The sequence below is a fragment of the Plodia interpunctella genome, chromosome 12, assembly GCF_027563975.2.
Source record: "Plodia interpunctella isolate USDA-ARS_2022_Savannah chromosome 12, ilPloInte3.2, whole genome shotgun sequence".
Lineage (NCBI taxonomy): Eukaryota > Metazoa > Arthropoda > Insecta > Lepidoptera > Pyralidae > Plodia > Plodia interpunctella.
Genome location: NC_071305.1, coordinates 7,526,735 through 7,547,115, shown reverse-complemented (window position 1 = coordinate 7,547,115; position 20,381 = coordinate 7,526,735). Strand labels below are relative to the sequence as shown.

At 35.3% G+C, this 20,381-nt stretch overlaps 3 protein-coding genes across 11 annotated transcripts in view; 1 reads left to right on the top strand and 2 right to left on the bottom strand.

Moving 5' to 3' along the window:
* The window catches only part of ASPP (Ankyrin-repeat, SH3-domain, and Proline-rich-region containing Protein), a 275,934-nt gene extending 263,625 nt beyond the window's left edge, over positions 1–12,309 (top strand). For 5 of the 9 annotated variants that reach the window (XM_053752603.1, XM_053752605.1, XM_053752604.1 and 2 more), the window contains 10 exons: positions 5,259–5,449; positions 6,231–6,378; positions 6,648–7,484; positions 7,611–7,970; positions 8,052–8,660; positions 8,990–9,072; positions 9,611–9,726; positions 10,363–10,464; positions 10,966–11,168; positions 11,972–12,309. In XM_053752603.1, coding sequence (XP_053608578.1) covers positions 5,259–5,449; positions 6,231–6,378; positions 6,648–7,484; positions 7,611–7,970; positions 8,052–8,660; positions 8,990–9,072; positions 9,611–9,726; positions 10,363–10,464; positions 10,966–11,168; positions 11,972–12,004 — 2,682 coding nt within the window. In that variant the 3' untranslated portion in view covers positions 12,005–12,309. The remainder of the gene's footprint in view (positions 1–5,258; positions 5,450–6,230; positions 6,379–6,647; positions 7,485–7,610; positions 7,971–8,051; positions 8,661–8,989; positions 9,073–9,610; positions 9,727–10,362; positions 10,465–10,965; positions 11,169–11,971) is intronic. The other 4 variants (XM_053752606.2, XM_053752607.1, XM_053752601.1 and 1 more) reach the window with 2 other exon arrangements.
* Positions 247–4,459, bottom strand: LOC128674199 (serine hydrolase-like protein). The gene is made up of 6 exons (XM_053752618.2): positions 4,224–4,459; positions 3,846–3,916; positions 3,283–3,552; positions 2,812–3,005; positions 2,419–2,516; positions 247–1,803 (listed from the first exon to the last, which is right to left on the bottom strand). Exons 1-6 carry the CDS (start codon positions 4,250–4,252, stop codon positions 1,512–1,514), a joined length of 954 nt encoding a protein of 317 aa, XP_053608593.1. The 5' UTR covers positions 4,253–4,459; the 3' UTR covers positions 247–1,511.
* A 797-nt stretch (positions 12,310–13,106) lies between the features above and the next one.
* On the bottom strand, positions 13,107–16,601 carry Prosalpha7 (Proteasome alpha7 subunit). Its single transcript, XM_053752851.2, has 5 exons — positions 16,432–16,601; positions 16,026–16,232; positions 15,319–15,567; positions 14,668–14,780; positions 13,107–13,310 (listed from the first exon to the last, which is right to left on the bottom strand). Exons 1-5 carry the CDS (start codon positions 16,450–16,452, stop codon positions 13,133–13,135), a joined length of 768 nt encoding a protein of 255 aa, XP_053608826.1. The 5' UTR covers positions 16,453–16,601; the 3' UTR covers positions 13,107–13,132.
* Between the last annotated feature and the right edge of the window lie 3,780 nt (positions 16,602–20,381).

The window sequence follows — 20,381 nt, the reverse complement described above, 5'->3', positions numbered from 1 at the left end:
ATGTGAAAATGTGCGCATTCTTAATTGTGTTCATTGAAAACAACTTTTGCGATCGTTTAATCATCGATTGGTCTAGTTTTCAGAACAATCAATTGGTGTAATTGGCACAGAAAAACAAAATTAGAAACGGGCAAATATTTCTATTTTTTAACAAATAGGAATCACCAACATCAGTCAAAATGACAGTAACACAGAATAAAACAAACAATTGAATTGAAATAAAATCTTCTATATTTTCAGTACCTACTCATGAGATGATAAATACGATCATAAAATATCTTCAATCATAGAAATCCAAATAAAGATGCAAAATCGAACTAAAATCGGCAGAATTTATTTAAACATCGACCCCCCCCCGAAATGGGTTCGCGGCGAGATAAACTCGCTTGATATAATGGCTTGGATATTGCTGAATGAATGCTATATTATGATAAAGTTCAACCGTGTGATCCCAGCGCTGTGCAGACGCGATACTTTTTACACGACTGTTGTTGTTATCCTCCCTTATGATTGGGTTCATTTTGTTCATATTACGAGGTATAAATACTTCATTCAAACTATAATCAACAGTTAAGCCATTGCCAAATTTTTGATATTAAGTATTATATATCTTTTGTTGGCCATAAAATATATTAGTTATGGTTACTCATACTCCCACTAACTGACCACTAAAACTTGAAGCCACAAAATGGCGTGTCTACCGAGCAAGGACCTAACCCAAAGGGTTGTAATAAATGGTAGTTAATATTTGGAACGACAACTTGGGTTTTGTGGAATTGAATCATAGTTCGCAGAAGGCGCGTTTTTTGTTATCGTTAGCAGTTTGTGGGTATAGGTATTTGGATTGTCCTGAATATATCTTATTTGAGTTATTTGTTTTTCTTTGATGTTTTTTTTTATATTGTTGGACTTGAACGATTGGTAAAATAGGTGCCTATTACGGATGTGTATAGCAAAGGGGATCAAGAAAATTAGGTACAAATTTTCAAATATACGTATAAGTACGTTAGAAATTTACACATATAATTTTTATCGAATTTCTTCTTCATGATACCAATATTTTAGTTTGCTGGCTCACTAAAGTATTACGAAGCCACTCATCAATTTCTAAAAACAGCGTTCGTATCACTTTGATTAGAATTTATATCTATAGTAGGTAAGTACCTACTTTAGTTGGTGCCAACTTGGGTCACAAAAAACTTTGAAGACTTTCGAAAGACGTTGGTCGATAACCAGCCAATTTTACGGAAGAATTACTGGCAAAGTTTCCCCCTTAATCCCACTCTGATCTAAGGATGATTTGAAGTAAAACTGATCGGGTTTTTATGTCACATCACATTTTATATTTATACATTAAGCTAGTTTGGTTATAAATACAAAATTCACTCTGTATGTTAAAAATAACATTGTTTCCAGGCCTCTTCAAGACAAACAGAAATTTGGGATCCCATAGCATAAGTCTTTTGTTTGCGACGTATTTCTCATGAATTCTTCTAAAAATGCTAAAAACATCAAGAATTTGCCAAGCCAAATTTCAAAAACTGGCTGATCTCATTGACCACACATTCTGGATTTTCTACGTGAATATCGTGGCTGCCATCTACAATCATGTACTTGTAATTATTGTGTGGCCAGGATTTAGGGTCTTGTAAGAAGGGTGCTTTGTCATAAAAACCACCATCTATAGTATTTCGAGCAAGGATGACGAATGTTGGTGATCTGATACTTGTGTACAGTTGTTGAAGATTTGAAGCTGAAAGTTGTGGCGTGGTGACAAACTTCATGCGTTGGTCGTACGTTATTCTGAAATTGAATATAGTTCTCTTAACTAGGTGATTTATAAATTGAGACTATACATAACAGATATATAAAAGATTCCTTAATTGACTACGAAGACAAGACTATATATGAAACACTAAGACTATATATAAGAAAAGACAGATAAGACTATATATAAAAGATTCCTTAATTAGCTACTTTCCAACTAGTGAAAATAGATATTTTTTTCTAATGTCAAAAACAAAATTTTATACGAAGATTGTATGATAGTAGGTATTGTGACGATAAGGATTTTGGAATCATTTTTTATTTTAATGAGACCGAAACAATAGTAAATCTTGTAATTAATAAAACTAATTAATTGTATTTGATTATTTAAATGTCTATATGTATTATATAGATACAGTCAAGTAGCGAATTATAATAGTTTAGCCAGCTTATATTCATTTGTTTTTCCAAATATTCCGGAAACCGCAATAGCATCCGCGAATTGTGTATTTAGCCCACGACAAAAACTTTCGAATTGTCTTAGGCCTTCGCAAAAAGATACAAACTTTGGTCTTGTCTTCATGAGGTCTTAGCCAAAAGATATTGTCAATAAAGCACTCCTATTGTCATATCAGTAGAATATTAGAATACCTGTAAAGTCCATCTCCAGCCGGCTCCAAAGATCGCTCGAGAATATGAGCAGTGGCTTCCTTCGATAGACCTCGGGCTCTCATCATCCTTTCTTGTATCTGAAAGTATTTAGATAGTTTTAGGTAGATATCCGCAATTATAAGCAAAATATGAGATAAATTCTAACTCATGTCGACATATAGTCGGCAATTTTCTCAAAACGCGTGATCAAAAGGTAGTTACCAAACTGCAATGCAGTTTCATGATCATGGATATTGATCCATGATCATGAAACTGCATCGCAGTCTTTTACTTCTTCATTACTGCCAGTTTTCTAAAATATTTACGTAGGTAATATTTATCCATTAGTTTTATCTTTTCTATGTCAAATGGAAAAATCAACGTATGCCCTACTTCTTCGAATGTGTATTTCGGGGCAGTTTCCTTCCCACTGTTCCACTTAAGGTATTGCTCCCCGTAGTACCGTTCATAATTCAGCTTGTACCATACGCTAATTTGGTTGACTTCCCAGGAGAAGTACGCAGGCATAGGGTCCAATTCTACCGCTTTTGTAATTTGCCCAGGATACGCTAGAATAAAATATTTGCCTGAAAATTATAAACACATTTTATAAACCAATGCATACTCACTTTAATTTTATTAAAACATTTGACTAAGATGTACTTTTTATTAAATTTTAATAAAAACATTTGACTAAGATGTACTTTTGCATTCATTTACAAATTAGATGACAATGCAAAATTATTATCTCAAATATACCAAAGACAAGCACAACATATTTGTACTTTGATCTTAGATAAACGTAACGGTTCAATAAAATATTAGTGCAAAAATCCAGTTTTAAAATTAACTTTTTGTACTCACCAACAAGAACTCCTAGGGAATGGCCTACGAACGCGAACTTGTCCCATTTGAAATGATTCTTAACTTCAACTATACTAGGTACTAAATCCACTGCAGTGTATCTGATACCCTTAGGCAGATGGTCTGAAAGACCATTACCAGGCAGATCTATAGATACATAGAAATAATCATCAGGTAGTAGTGACACTAGAGGACGGAATGATGAACATGCGTCTAGTTTCCCTTGGACCAGGCATACAGGTGGTTTCGCTGGATCACCCCACGTAAGCGCTGAAAAAAATAGAATATCTGATGTAGTTAGACCTATTTGATCTAATGATGACATAACATAACCCAAATGATGGATAACTACATATTGAAAATATTTTTGTCGTGAGCTTAGAAGAATTCACCACGAATGGTAATAAAAAAGTAAAGGATTTAGGTGATTTTTTAAATACCAAATTTTCGCAGCATAATTAAATGAAGAAATTGGGCAAGTTTTCAAAGACATCGTTAGCAAAATAGATATGCTGAAATTAAAACAAATAATTTATTACGGTGAATTAAGTCCACTCACCCACCTGCTATATTACCCCATGGCGCCTTTATGACAATTTCTTTTTCTAATCGATGTGTCAGAGTATTCGATACGCTGAAATTTAAATTTGCCTAATTTGATAAACTTATATAAATATTCTTATTAAGTAATGTTTATAAACAAATCAAATAAAACAAATATGTGTGACTTTGCACTTTAATAAAATTTAACTTCATATCTTATCTATTTACGTAGGTATATCTGATATCGCGATACCTATAAAGTGTAAAGTCCAATTTAAAAGTAAATATAGTTGAATTATTTTCGCACAAAATTCTAATAAATCACTAGTTAAGTAGATAACGGATTTGTCCAATAACTTAAATAGTGGAATGAAAATTAAATAGTAGAACATACTTACACATTTCTCAAAACTCCAGTGAGCCTCATTTTATTCACCTATTTTTTTAAAAACTTATTAACTGATACATTCAACTTGTAATTAAGCCACAGTTTTCACATTTTGAATTTAACACGATATTTTATTATATGCTGCCAACGCGACAAAAAAACAGAAATCAAATATTTTCACGTCCACACTAATGTTTTTAAGTTCACAATTCGTTCGCAACCACGAGAACACAAGCACACGACTCACACGGAATTAGAATAAATTAAAACTGAAGCGATGTCTCGCTGCGTCGTTTCGTGGCCAAGGCCATAAATGATAATTGAAGTGGAGTGAGGAGAGCAGTATTATTACATTATCATTTATTTAAGTTGCGCTTTTATCCAAATTTAAACTTCTATAAAGTACTAAAGATGCCGCTGTCATTGTGCTTTATTTCGTTTTACTACCGAAAAAACTTACCTATTTCGATAATGTATTATTTGCCGTAGTATGTTTCCCAAAAACACAGGGAAGAGATGTGATACCTATAAATACTTTTAAAAATTCAAGCGAAAAGTGCAACGTGCAAACAAGTTGAAAAAGAAATTAAGTTTAAACTAGTGCACTTCCTCACACACCTTTATGCACTTCACGTGGCAGAGTTAAAAAGTTTAGCTATAACGTTTTCACTGTCCTTTTACAATCTGACATCGGTGTCTCTTTCCCAGGCGACTGCATTTTAAATTAGAACAAGCTATGTGAGTGCTTGAGAGCATGTTAATTAAAATGGTGCATTTATGTTTTCTGAATGAAATAATTTTATTATGATTAATGTTGACAACATTAACAATGTGAAGCAATATTAGATATGTTTTTGATAATACACATATAGGAAAAATTGCAGATAGTGGTTATGCCAGCAATAAAATAAAGAAGACATAATGAAACTTAGGATTTGTTTGACTTAGATAAGCTAATCTAATTGCTGAAAATATAAATTAAATCTGTATTTTGCACAGGTAAAGTTTCTAAGTCATTGTAAAATTATTATTTTTTCAATTTCAGTACCGCAACAAGCTAAATGAACAGCAGAACGGAAGGCTGTCGGCTCAGAGAGCGGCGCTAGGCGCTAGACAAGAGGAGATGAGAAGCATCGACCGGAGAGTATCAGAGCTACAAGCGAGATTACTGAGAAAGCGAGCCTTAAACAGACAGCTAGCGGCGGCGCACAGACATCCTCAGCAGCAACAGCAAAGGTAAATATATGTTACAAATGGATGTTCAAATTTTAGACCAGATATGTTTAATATATCGGCAATATAAATGAAGTCCTAAAAAATGAGAAGCATCGATTAGGAGAGTAATAAAAGTATTAAAAAGCTACAAACGCGGCTACTGAGAGAACTAGCCCTAAATAGCTAGACATCCTCAGCTAAACAGCTAAAATGTTCATTGTTCAAATAGTTATAACTAGGTAAGTATGCCATATAGGTGAATTCAGGAGTCGCAGAAAATTTGCAAGATAATAAAATATTTATATCTTTAAGATGAAACGATGACGATAAATCATACAAACGCATAACAATGAAATAAATGAACAATCAATTTGGTATACGCACAAGTTTTTTTTTGCACTTGGCGAGTTTACATAATTTTTCATCAAACTTGGTTTTTGGTGAAAAAACAGCCCATTGTATTACAAAGGAATACAAACTTGTGTGCCCCTTAGGATTCGTAAATCATATTGTTTAAATATTCATATCCAAACTTACGAAAGTTCCAAGAGTTTTATCAGAAAATTGGCTTGTAGGTACCTACCTATGTACACAAAATATACGTACTTACGTATACATAAATACACGACTGTCCTATTAGGTCCGTTTTTCTTAGACCACATTACTTTTAGCTATAAAATTATGATGCGGTGCTGAGTTTCCAATTCTATTAAAATTTACCCACTTCATTTTGGTACATTCTATTTTTTTTCAAATCATGACCTTTTTTATAATATTGATAAATTGATCGTCGAAATTACAGAACCAACAACCTGACACCAATGCAGCAGCTTTCCAACTACAACGGGAGTCAACCAAAGAACCAGCAAGCGAGAGGAAACGTTGCTGCAGTTGAGCCTTACAACCACGTGCCTCATGCTCAGAGCGTCAGTCATAATGCTAACTTCCAGGTAGTCCATTGATAAAGTTCTTTGATAAACTCAAAAACTACTGCACGGATTTTCAACAATAGATTACCAGAGCGAAAATGGGACGGGTCACTAGTATTTTATAATTAGATAGTTTTCTATTGACCTATATTTCTGTTGGCACTAGAAAGTTGTAATTAGGCATGAATTTAATTCTCCACCCAATGGACATTCATACTGGTAGCTGGACGGTTGATGCGCCATATCACTGTGACAAAGTAGTAAAAAAATCTTGTTTATCTTTTTTCCAGGCTATGAAGCAGAATGTAATACAAAATAACGTGCCATTAAAACAACTTACACAGAGTGACAATATACAAGCTCATTTGACGCAACAAGAAGCTCATTATTTGCAACAGAAACAAATGATGAACCCTCTATATAATGGATACCCACACATACAACCTGGAGAAAACCAATACCAGAATCAATATCCAAATAAACATGAATCAAATGCCTTTAGTCACGTTCAACAGGGAATAAGCAACGCTTATGATCAAAAAGGAATGTTTGATCATATGAAATACCAAGATTATAATAAACAACCACAGTACAGTCCTAATAGTACAAGCAGTTCGAACAGTAACCAAACTGGTAAAGAGCTTAAAATAAACGAGCAGGAATTCTTGCCAGAATTTGCCGCAAGCAAATCAGATCCCAAATATCAAACATTGCCATATAACACCAAATTCCCTCAAAGTACAAATGGAAAGTTGAAAGCAGAAGTAAACGGAAAGAATGTCGATGATAAGAATGCTAATATAAATGTTAATCATATGACAGTACATTCTACGCCACTCACGGTTGTGAACAAGAGTCTGGCGACACCTCTAAGTCAAACTGAAACTACATATCCACAGGAACATACATATCAGTTGCAGAAATCAGACTCCTCTAGTAGATGTAATCAAGAAGGGAAAGAGAACCATGCATATCCACAAAATTCTAGGCTAAGTCAGAGTAATAGTCAGAGCAATGATGGCTCGAAGAATAGTTCAGGGAAAAGTCTACAGGGTAATGCGATAAAGGGCAGTTCTCCGAGTTTGGGATCCAATACAACATCTGCTAGCAGTTCTATAGGTTTTGGGGTAAGTTGATATAATTTTTCAAATTCACTCCTATATCATTTTCATTTAGAATTTAGTAACGGCTTGCATCAAGTTGCTGCTCATCGAACATTTGTAAATATCATATCGCTCATTAATTCATTCCAGAAACCTGTATCAAGTGTAGCACCCACAACAGTTCAGGTATCAAGCGGAAAACCATCACCCATATATCAGACATCATCCACAAAGATCCAACCGGTCCAACCGCAGACCGTTCAAACTCAAAGTATCACAGCACCATCAACCAATCATGTAGCTAGTAACATGGCAACTTCCCAACCCCAGATCATTAGAAACACGGCATCAGGGCTGTCGAGTAGTGGAAGCAACTTCAGTGGCCAGAATACGTCACAAAGTATTCTTCTATCTCCACCGCAAAGTGCCAGTACGCCGTTGTCTACGCCTGATGTCAGCGGCACAGATAAATCTCCTAAACCAGCCTTACCTCCAAAACCTACGATCAAGGTATGAAATCTTACATTTAGATGAAAGTATTTTTATGGTTACATTTAAAAGTTGAAATTTTATGCCTTTTTAATTTTTCAGACACCACCGAGACAATCGGCAAATAATGATGTAGGTTTCAACCAAAACTCGGAGTCCACATCCATCGATTCAGAGGAATCTCAGCAGAATCAAAAGGAATCCAGCAATGGTAGCAACAACAATGAAATGATCATCAAAGCACGTCCACTAACGATAAGAAAACCACCTTTAAGTGAGCAACCTAAGTTGCGCAATCTGAATCCAACAAAGAACGGAATAAGTGTCAGCATCAACCGCCGTATAGAGATGCCACCAGCGTTTTTGTTCCCAGAAATGGATCGGCTGACTCTGGATTCCGTTCCCAACGAAATGCAGAACGGCCTAAAAGACACGAAGAAAGACGAAGTCGATAAGGCTCTAAATAATAACATATCGTTAGGTAGTGATAAGGATGATGTAGGGGATATAGCTGAGCAGATAAGTTCTGTCGATTTGAACGGTCAGGATTCTCAGGGCACTGAGAATGTTTTGAGGCGGTCAAAGAAGGGCAACTTGAAGCAAGGAGGCAAGGCGCCGCTGGCCAGAAGGGTCAGTTTCGATCCGCTTGCGCTACTGCTTGACGCTAGTTTGGAGGGAGAATTGGAGCTGGTCAAGAAAACAGCGACCCAGGTATGTAATACTGTATAATTTCATGACGTGAAGTAAAATTTTCCACCGCCTTTTCGTATAATAATGCCATGGCTATTTGGTGTCATTTATAAAACAATGAAATGCACCGGTATAGTTGCACTTTTATCTAAAATATTCACAAAAGCGTGGATAAGAAGAAAAGGATAGTTCAATGACTCCGCAATCGCAAATAATGCAAAATCACGCGCTCGACATGCCAGACGGAAAATAATAATAACGTTTATTGAAAATCGTTTTCCTGCGTGCTAAGTACTGAATGTTATCAATATGCAAATCGTATTACCAATAAAATTGTATTACTGTTCTAGGTGCAGAACGCCAGTGCTGCCAACGACGAAGGAATCACAGCTCTCCACAACGCCATCTGTGCGGGACACTTCGAAATCGTTAAGTGAGTATACCTAGAATATAAAATAGCCACCAAAAGGTTGCGAAGGGTTGAGCGTTTTCCGGGTGCTTGTGTAGATGTCCGTGTCAAAATTATCGCCGCGAAAAAGTACAACGGAGCAATGGAACAAGGCTTTAAACAGAGAAAAAATTAACAAATACGAAAACGCAAGAGAAGACAATTGGCCTCATTGCTCGTCATGATCCATTGTTTTAGTACCCGTAGTTAAAGTACCTCGAAACTCCACAATTTTTGCGTTAATCCCTCGTTAAGTTTGGACGTCAACGCAACCAAGGTCTACGAGGTTTAACGTACTTAGCAACGGAGACGGACTCTATTATTAAAAAAAAAAAAAACTCGAAATTTCCTATTATAGCGGCATATAGAAGGACATAAAAAATCTAGTAGTTTACACATTAGCGAAACCCCTTGAAATGTACCTACTAAGTATCACTTGTTACCTTTAACCCGCGGAAGTTTATGTGTAGGTACATGATTTAATAAAAGTATCAAGAAAGAATTAATATTACCAAATAACCAGATTTCTGGTGGAGCTGGGCTGCGACGTGAACGCGCAGGACTCGGACGGCTGGACGCCGCTGCACTGCGCCGCCTCCTGCAACAACCTGCCCATGGTGCGCTTCCTCGTCGACAATGGTGAGACCCTCGCATTCCTCTCCTTCTTCACACACAGGTTCTAAGGACCTAAGATTTATTTTTCATCTATATATATAATAAAGTGGGCTATACATAAATAAAATAAAAAAAGCCCTTTATTTCTACTACCATATCGTTTTACATCAAATTAACTTTGTCTGTACGCATGTATGCTGAGTCAGTTGAATTTTATCTCTATACATAGGAGATTAAAGAGAAATAATCAATGCCCCCATTAATCTTTATGGGGCTAATAGTTTATAATAATCCGTTTTCGGCTATTGTGACTACTTATAGAATTAATAGGGTAGTGCCTGTGTATAAATGATGAAATGTTTAAAAGGATCAATCAATATAGGTACTATTATTAACATTTGCATGCTGTTGACAACGGCTAAATAGGCTTGTTCTAAACCATTATGTGAATATTGTATTAACTACCCTATTTAAGCAAATAAAAATTATTTCATTTGATCATAATAGAACGCGTTAATTAAAATGTCAAGGAAACAAGGTAGGTATAATTTGATCAATAGTACCTTGTTTCCTTTTAAAAAAAATCTGAAAAATCTGGCTCCTCGATCCATTGGTGTGTTTATATTTCACTTACATTGACAACCTACTTATTGTTTCCAGGAGCGTGTATATTCGCAACGACGCTGTCTGACCACGAGACGGCGGCGGAGAAATGCGAAGAAGACGAGGAAGGCTTCGACGGCTGCTCAGAGTATCTCTACAGTAAGTACCTCCTATCTACTTCTTATCTATCTAAAACAACTTTTTGATCATTTTAAAATCACAAATTTATTAGTGAGAATAACTATGGGTACCTACGGCTACGGGTAGAAGAAAAACGGTAGTTTTTATTCTGATGGGGCAATTTGGAAAATAGGTACCTAGGTACAATAAGATTTCTCGGATGAATAAGAGGTTTATATCAAAAGCATTGTCTAAAATAATAATCATCTGCCTTACTTATTAATCACTCTAAAATCTCACACCCACCCACATAATCGTCCCTATAAAATGCATCCATGCAGGCGGTCTGATGATATCGTCAAAGTAATTAGCAGGAGAACCCTAGATGCCGCTGCTTTCAATCGATCTTTGGAAGAGGGCAATATCCAGAAGTGGACTTTTTGTGACTGGGATGACGATGATAATTGTGAATGATTGTGTTATTTCAAATGTTGCTAATATTAGTAATCTAAATTACCTTCCAATCCTCTGCACTTCCAGGCGTCCAAGAAAAACTGGGCATCATGAACAACGGCCTAGTCTACGCAGTGTTTTCGTACACGGCGAGCAGGAGCGACGAGTTGTCGTTCAGTTCTGGCGCGCGACTGCACGTGTTGAGGAAGGGCGACGACAGCGAGCGCGAGTGGTGGTGGTGTCGCGACGACAAGGCGCAGGAGGGATACGTGCCCAGGAATCTGCTCGGGGTAGGTTCATGATTCTATTGAAGACCACTTCCAGCATCAACACCATGTCCTTGATCAACGTTTCATGAGGATCATGTGAGCTGTCTTCGTTTGGTCGAAATAAATTTGAAATTGACAAGATTGTCAGCCGTCATGCAATGGTATTTTAGTCTGACAAACAATAGCCTCATGTGTAATAGAGAATACCTGGCACATGATCTCTTTCACATTTGTTAGAAAAGAAGATGGCTGAAGCGACGAGTTTCACTTTTGGGGTGAGACTTCACATGTTGAGGGACAGCGAGATGGATGGTCGGAAGTGCTTGGGGCAGGTTCATGACTGAAATGTAATTATCACTAACCTCATTGTGCGAAAAAGAGTAAAAGAGTGCCGCATCACAATACACTCGCGTTATCTCTTTCGCAAAAGCAGATGGCAGAAGCGATGAGATGACCATTAACATTTGGAGCGACACTTTTGGTGTTGGAGACCATAATCACAACATAATTGTGGTGTCATTACGCCAAGTGGCAGGAGTGTTATGGTGGACGAACCGGACAACCCAAGATAAAACATCAACACGAAAACGAGGTCAATGTTGGGTTTTCTGTGTTTATGGTGTCCTTACCATATGTCCTTTTCACGCGATGACGTTGGCACATCGCAAAACCCTCGACTCGACGTGAAGAGGGCATGGGCAACGACTATTTTTTGTTCTTGCGTGGTCTGTAATGTTTTCATTTAGAATCGGATATTTTTTACCCATGTCTCATTTAGTTATTTGAACGGAAAAATATTAAATGATTCTTCCTTTCTTTTCCAGTTATATCCGAGGGTAACCACGCAGCAAGAATGAATCAATGAAGCTTACATATTATGACCTGATTATCTTGTAAATACTGTTAGCTCCTGTTATTTTTTATGTATTTATATCACTGTAATCTAAACTATATAGATATTGTATACAATTTTATCAGATCGAATATTTTGTAAATATTTAAATACTTAAGTCCAAAACGAATGAGATTATATTGTACATTTTATAAATACGCGAGTCATAATTAAATATTGGTCATAAAGTTTGTATATTGTTCTTAGAATGTCTGGAATATTGTGAGATATTACTCATAAATTGACAATACAAATAAATCATGAACTATTTGATGGCTTTTATTTAAATTTTGTTTTTATGTGAACGTATTCAAGTCTAAAAGGCCTTGCCGGCAAGCCCTTTGTTCAAGAGATACACTATTTGTGGCAAAGTGTATGCAATTAAGTATTACAATAAAAAAATTGTAAAAATCTTGCACATGGGATTAGACATATTCAGCGGTAGACATATTCTATAAACCCTACACAGTCTGAGCCCTAAACTACTGTAAGTGGCGTCCCGATCTGGACCTATAAATTACCAGTCAAGATGTTTCTACGGCAGGTGGATGAGCAATTTTTATAATCATGTAACAAAAATTACATGATCATAAAAATTCCCATAAGATAAATTATGGGCAATTATCTTTGCAAATTTATGGTCTCATTCTCAGACAAATGTATGAAAACTGTCGCAAAGGTGACGATAACTTCTGATTTATTAAAATATTTTAAAAGTCAGGAAACCAACGTTAATTTGACTTAGCAACAATATAACTCGCAGCTTCAGAACTCAAGCAGTAGCTCATGACATTGCCTGCTTTACAAAACAGCGCTATTTTTAAATAAAGCCGCCATTTTGTGACACGGCGCCATTTTGTAATGTCGCCGGTTTATATATTCAAGTACCAAATATAATAACATTTCTTGCCCATAAACACTATAGGTACACAATACAGATCATATTTTTTTTCCAACTAATAACAATTCTGTATGATCATAAAAAAATCTGTCTAATGTAAGAAGCGATAGTAGATACCACAGGGAAACCTGGACAAAGTATATAACCGAAAATAAAACACCAAATGTATAATAATAAAAGTTTAATCTAAGTTCACATGTCGCCCTCGTCGGAGTCCTCGATGTCAGCGAGCGCCTGCTTGGCCAGAGTCTCGGCCTCGGCCGCCAGCTCGCGCGGCACGAGCGTGTGGCGGCCCGCGCTGGCGGCCGACACCCACGACAGCTCCAGCTCGAACTGCTTGTCCTTCAGCTCGTCGTGCACTAAGTAGATGCTGGAGTAGACATTCCAAACAATATGTATAATCTAGATAAAATTTATATATCGTTACGATTATTCATAGACCGTAACAATGGTTATAAATACGAAGATTTAAAGTTGGTTGGAAATGGAAAGTCCTTTTTCATAAAGTATGAAATTGTAAAAATAAATTTAACCATCATAAAAAAAAAAAATTTCGTAAAAACTTTTGTTAAGAAGTCGTTACCTACCATAAACGTAATATTTAATGTTACTGTCGAGCAAACATAGCTTTCTTAATGAACAATTTAGCAAGTTGTGACGTCACTACTGCATGTCGGTATGAAGCGTTAGGACGAGTGTAAAAATGTGTGATTTTAATATTATATCTTTGAAAGCATTGTCATTATCACAGTATTTTTTTCACAGGTGTTTCTATTAATATAAGGGTCTTCGTAGTCATCAAAACAAAAATTTGTCACCTAGCCTATTATTGCAACGTTGTTGTTTATTATAATGATGCGGTGGTGTAATGGGTAGGTAAGACCGAAACCGAAAGGTCTACTGGTTATGATTGTGGTGTCCTTCCCGTAAGAACTTCTTATTTTACCAGTTAGACCTTATCTAAACTGGTGGTGTAATGGTTAAGACGCCTGTGAACCGAAAGGGCCCACGTTCGAATCGTACTCGTGCCGTAGTTTATATTTACCATTTGCTTCCCGTGTAAGAAAATCGGTGAAGGAAATTTGCACTCTGGTTGATTATCAACTTGTGTATGAAATGGAGAAGGCAACGGCATACTACTCCATTACTAAACTTGGCGGATTTGACGTACATTAGTGGTATTTTATTGCAGAAAATAAGAGGCAAACAAACGACGCAATCTACGTTCATGCGCATTGACATTAATAATATGCCGACTATACTATACATAATCGAAATACAGTTCGCCGAACAATGGTGGACCCGCGAATGTATAGCCGGCAAAATAATAAACCCGCACAACGCCATCTATTGAACTAAAATGTAACTAGCAAGCAACTTGTAAATACATAAAAGTTCGATGAACAAAATAAAGATGGCACTAAATTATTTCTAAACTCACAACCTTTTATTATAGTCACTAAAAAGATAAAATAAATATCTTTGTCTTCCTTCATCATTCTCTATTTTTGTAGATAAGGTTAAGTTTCTAGTCTTAAATGCTGTATGAGGAGTCCCTTGTTTCGCATAATTTATTTTGCCCTATTGTTCATTGGCATGCCAGTATTGGCATAAAATATTTTGGGTAAACGTGGCACAATTAACTTTTAGGCTAGGTAGGTTAGGTTAGTTATTATGGTTTATTTAAGGTGATATCATACGCCTCAAAATGGAAATAAAATACTCACATCCGTGCGGCTTCCTTCACCAAATCTTTGACGGTCAGATCAGCAAGTTTCAATTTCTCAATTTCAGTCTTGGCAGCCTGCTTTGCTTTGCCTACAGCACAGCCGAAGTAAGACTGAAAAGGTCAATGTTTTATTCATCATAAAAATTCACAATATTTATTTGAAGTATATGCAGCAAAGTCAGCGAGCTCAAAAGCAGGCACAAGACTATATTGCCTAGAAGGTATTCGATTTATACTCCCTTGACTAGTCATGTCTATCATCCTGCCCTGCTTATATTCGGGGAATTCACATATAAAAATAATCCTTACATTACATACATTTTGGAATTAAAATAAGCCTAAAATTAGGCTGATATATGACTAGGGTATGAGGTTCTTGCCTCAGCTGCTGCCTAGGCTATGTGCGCCTTAAATGACGTCCATGATAGGATATCAATTGGTCCTATTTCTGGAGAGGACTACTCACCATAATCTGATAATTATATTATGGCTAAACCCCAAAGTTTGGCCAAATATAGATCAAGCTGTGCTATGGGTTTTATCAGTGACATTACATACATTATCACCATACGTGAATCATACTGGTATCTTCATATTTCCAAGATATGTGCAATTATAGTTCTCAAGATCAATTCAAAATCATACTTACAAATGAGACACCACTAGGATCAAGCATATACATCTGTGGTCCTTCATAATCTGTCCAAGTTCCCATAACCACTGAGCAGCCATACGGACGGACCGCACTGTAGAGTGTATACGCATGCATGTACATAGACACTCGCTCATTTAAATACTTCAGAGGCACTGGGACTCCATACTGAGATCTGTAGTTGGACGCTTCAGAACGAGCTGTCTCTACAATCTGCCTCGCATCAGAAATGAGGCCTGCAACTGCCTGAAAACATAATTCGTAAGATTGTATGAGTCAGTAAACAAACTTAAATGCGTATCTGAGAAATGAAAAAACATAATGTGCTAGATGCTTTAACAATCTGAGCGGGAAATGGTCTGCATAGATTGTATAGTGTCAATGAAATTAAAGTGACCTTCAAGTTTTGCGAGTTTTGGCTTTGCCTGCAAAAATAATTTGTAAGAAATGTATGTATAGTCTTGTACAGTTCAAATCCTTGAAAACTTGGTCTTATTACTTTTATGTTAGACTAGCTGATAAATATCATATTCAGCCAGTATGTGGCTACATTAATTGCTGTCCGTACTTTGTTTAATAGAGCAGAACATTTTTATTTTTTTATTTATTTATGAATTTATCTTAATAATGTCAGATTATTCAAGATTTGACACTTAAACATCTTTAAATGATGTTGAACTTTTTACAATTATAAAGTTACTCACCATGCCGACATGTTCATCAACATGGAAGATCCTTTTGTTAGCACCAGGCTCATACAATTTTGATGTCACCAATTTTTCAACTGCAAACACCACACCATCCTTTCCTCTCAGACCAATTACAGTTCCAGAGTTTTCTACAGCTTTGGCTGCATATTCTACTTGAAATACTCGTCCATCTGGTGAAAATTGAGACGCCGAAAGGTCATACTGGAAGAGAAAAAGAGAAATTCCACAACATGAATAAGCAACATTTTTTTAATCAATCGTTCATTGAAACGCATAAATTTAACTAGAGATTTGATTATGATTAATTTGTACAAAAATGTATATGCTTAAAACTGTTATAAAAGATGTAAAAATAGAAAATTAAACACATACACTATAACCTATGAAAATAGTTACTTACACCAGTTCCGATTGAACTCATGATCTGTCCTACTTATAATATTTTAAATATAACGTTATTGTAAATACAATTGATTAATTTCACTCATTTATCGGTGTAAATATTGTAGTAGTATTTTATTTTCGTTTACCGTGTTCAGCGGCAATGACAAGCAAACTTAAAAATGATAGGTGCGTTTTCTTTGCCAGCAGACAGTACAGCGGACGTCAAAATACGTTCCATTTCACTAATTTAACAAGAGCCAAATGTAAACGGAATATTAAAGAAATGAATAAAAATATGTAATGAAACGAATAAAATATAAAAGATTATTACCTATGTGGCAGATACTTTTGATAATTTTATGTAAAGGCTATGAGCGTGAAGTGTTCATTAGCTAAAAACACATTATTATGTTTTGATAAGGACATGAAAAAGGAACTTTTACTAACGTCAAACTTGTGCGTCTATGAATTGACAACATATCAACGAATCAAATTTCAACAATATGCGCAATGAAAGCAAACTTATTGAAAATTACCGAATCATCGTCGATGCGGTTCCTAAACATCAAACTGGCTTTTTGACCGATTGAAAAAAAGAGGGTAATATTCAACGTATTCGCATCTGTGTTTTGCTATATCTGTTATATGGATCTATTATATTATATCTATATCTGTTATATACACCTGTTATATGGTTTGTGTATTGTTTTGTTGTGTGACCCAGTAGCCAACGTTGCGGAATAGATACTTGTAATAATATAACATCATTAGAAATTATTGAATGAATTCATTTACTACATTCAAACAATAATTATAATAATACGTATGTTATTATTATAATTACTGGTTGCATTCAAATTAGGTATTAATTATGCTACATAGGTGGTTGTAACTTGGGTACCCAAATGAATCGAAAAGAGATCTAATAAAGTCGTAAATAACATTTATTGATTGGAAGCCAGCGAAAAAAGAGCTTCAGTTTATACCTAGGTACTTAGGTACATTTTCAAAATAATTGTCTAAACGTTAAGTTGCCTGCGCCATCTAACCATATTAGGTACCCTAACTTAGGTTATTATAATCAATTAAAGTAAGCAAACCATCCTGTTATAGTTTGACTATCTATCACTAGATGTCGCTGTCGTAACTGTAGTATTTATCAATCAAATTATTGAGTAGGTATATTTTGTTATTAAAATACGATTTTTTAAGGAAATAAATTTTATAATAAAAATGTGTGTAAAAATATTCACCAAAATAGTTTCAACAATTATATGTAGGTACCTACACTTAGACAATCGCTGTTGAACCTAAAATCTCCCCAAATTTAACGACAAAGTCACTAAAGTGGCAACACTGCTTGTCTGTTTGGATTCCGAATACAAAAAAACCGAACCGAAGAGTTAATTAATATGGCTAGTATGTACCTACCCTAGAATTCCGATGTTGTCTGTGTCCGTTACGTACCTACGTAGATACGGAACGTACGGACGTTTCGACCGCGCTAAGTATCTAAAAATGGTGGAAACTTAGGTGCTTAAATATTAAGCCATAATGCAACTAAGCCATATTTAATATTAGACCTGTGGGTTCAATTCAGGCTAACAACAGTAGATAGTAACAGCATTCATTGCATTGGATGTCTCTGGGCAAAGGCCGAGACGTGACTTGATTGAAACGAAGCCATTTCCATTATTCCGCAAGGCTCTCCTGAACATCAATCCTTATAGATTTTAGCATGACATGAATAGCTGCTGTAGGTGCTATGTAATTTTGTTTGAAATAAGAACAGCCTCTTTCTCATTTTCAATTACGCAATTCAAATTCAACCAAATAAAATTGTATTTCTAAAAAACCTATACATTACCTGTAATTGCAAAGTTAAAATAATATATAAGTTAGTAATTAGTTAAATTATTGACATTTTTACAAGTTCTTGTAAACATTATAAAGTATTAATTTTCTTAGCTATGTTACATATGAATATTTTGCGGCCACTCTATGGTACTTGGGTTTGTTTGGTAAGAAAATAAATACAAGAGAATCAAACTTTATTAAAAAGTAGATAAAAAGCTATGTTGGAGCTGATAGATAATAATTAAGTACCTAGGTAGGTACTCCACTGGACGCCATGCTATACGCCCGTATTAGGTAGTTCGAACAATGTTTACCACTAAGATTATAAGTTCCTTTATATACTGCAAAATAATAATAAAATTACCCTGGTCGGTCTAAAAAAATGGCGCCATATGAAAATAACCTATTACCAAAAATATTTCCCGCTACATTACCTAATATGCTATGAATAAGTAGAAGCTAGGTAGGTATAAATACTAGTCAGTTCAGCTAGTAATGTACCTAGTCACATACCTATTTACATAAATATTTCCACGAAATTATTAGGTACCTCCTACACAATAAACGCCCACATGAGTAACTACCAAATGGTAGGATTTTTGTGGACAAATTCTTCCTCTTAACAAATAAGTACCTAACTAGTTTCTTTAGTCTAAGTAAAAGCAGAGTATGTTTGTGGCAACCACTAATTGCCACTATCCAGTGCACCCTTGGAAGCCCTCGAAAGGGTTCCCAAGAGCCCGAATAAAAGAAAATGAGATTCTGAGCTAGCCAACTTCACTTTGGACGAGTCGTTAATTTTTTTTATGTAAAAAGAGTTTTAACTTATCTTTTTGAACTCGTCGTAAAATAATAATAAAATAGCATATGTTACAGACCTCCTGAACGTTTCTTGAGTTTATTACATTACAAACAAATATACAAATCTTTTATCTTTATAATAAAGTAGGTATGGCTATGGAAGAATGGGTTGTATACTATTTTCCAAGTTAAAAGTAATAAAATCCAATTTGAAATTCTTACTCTTCCATCCAGATGCTAAATTCAATAATAAGATAATTTTCTATTTAAAATGTTTTCATTTGGCATTTATGGAATCGTTTTGTATTATGTATTATATTTAGACAAGTCTGCTAGTTGCGTGATTCCTAGAAAAAATGTAATAATTATTAAGAAAATCCTAGAGAAAAAATTATTATCGAGAGAATTAGGTATTTTTCTAAGTATTTCTAGAAATTGGTGTCTGAAAACAGTATATAAATACCTATGTGTGGACAAATCACACAGATTGAGTTGGCCCCAAAGTAAGTTCGAGACTTGTGTTATGGGTAAGGTTTAACGATACTATATTGTATAATATAGGTATATTTAAAACATATACATATATAGATAAACATCTAAGACCCAGGTCAATCTGAAAAAGTTCATTTTTCATCTTGACCGTGGTTCGGACCCGGGACCTCCAGTGTAGCAGTCCGGCGTGATGACCATTATTAGGCCACGGATGTCGTCAAGTCATATTTTTGAAATTGTAAATACCTATATTCTGTTTCCATTTCTATTTTACTCTCCCAATGTGAAATTCCATCGATCCAGTTCGCGTGCATTTTATAGTCCAACCTGGGAATATGAATGAGGGATAAAAAGGTATTTGTTGTTCGGCGTGTTTGTTCGATTTTAGGTGAAATGTTAGAATAAAAATATATTGTATCAATTTAATTTACCAGCGTATTTTTGAGTGATTTAATATCTATTTACACATAACCACAATGAGCGATTATGCAAAGTTTTATTCAGCAAATTCATTTGTGTACATACAATTCAAATTAATTTCACATATGAAATCCCAAACAAAATCTCTGCAATAGAACAAAGCAAATTGGCGTTATAGGTTCATGTTTTGACTTTCCTACGAGAATCCCAAAATTGATAAAACAAACAAATATAAAAAAGATAAAAATTACAAAGTCGGCAGTAAGTACTTACCTACCTACTAAGTACGTACCTTATTTGTTGTCTCTCCAGCTTCCGCCATTTTTCGGCGACAAACCTGATGTAAACAACCCGTAATTCTTTTGACATGGTAATCGGGCACTTGTGTATTTCGGC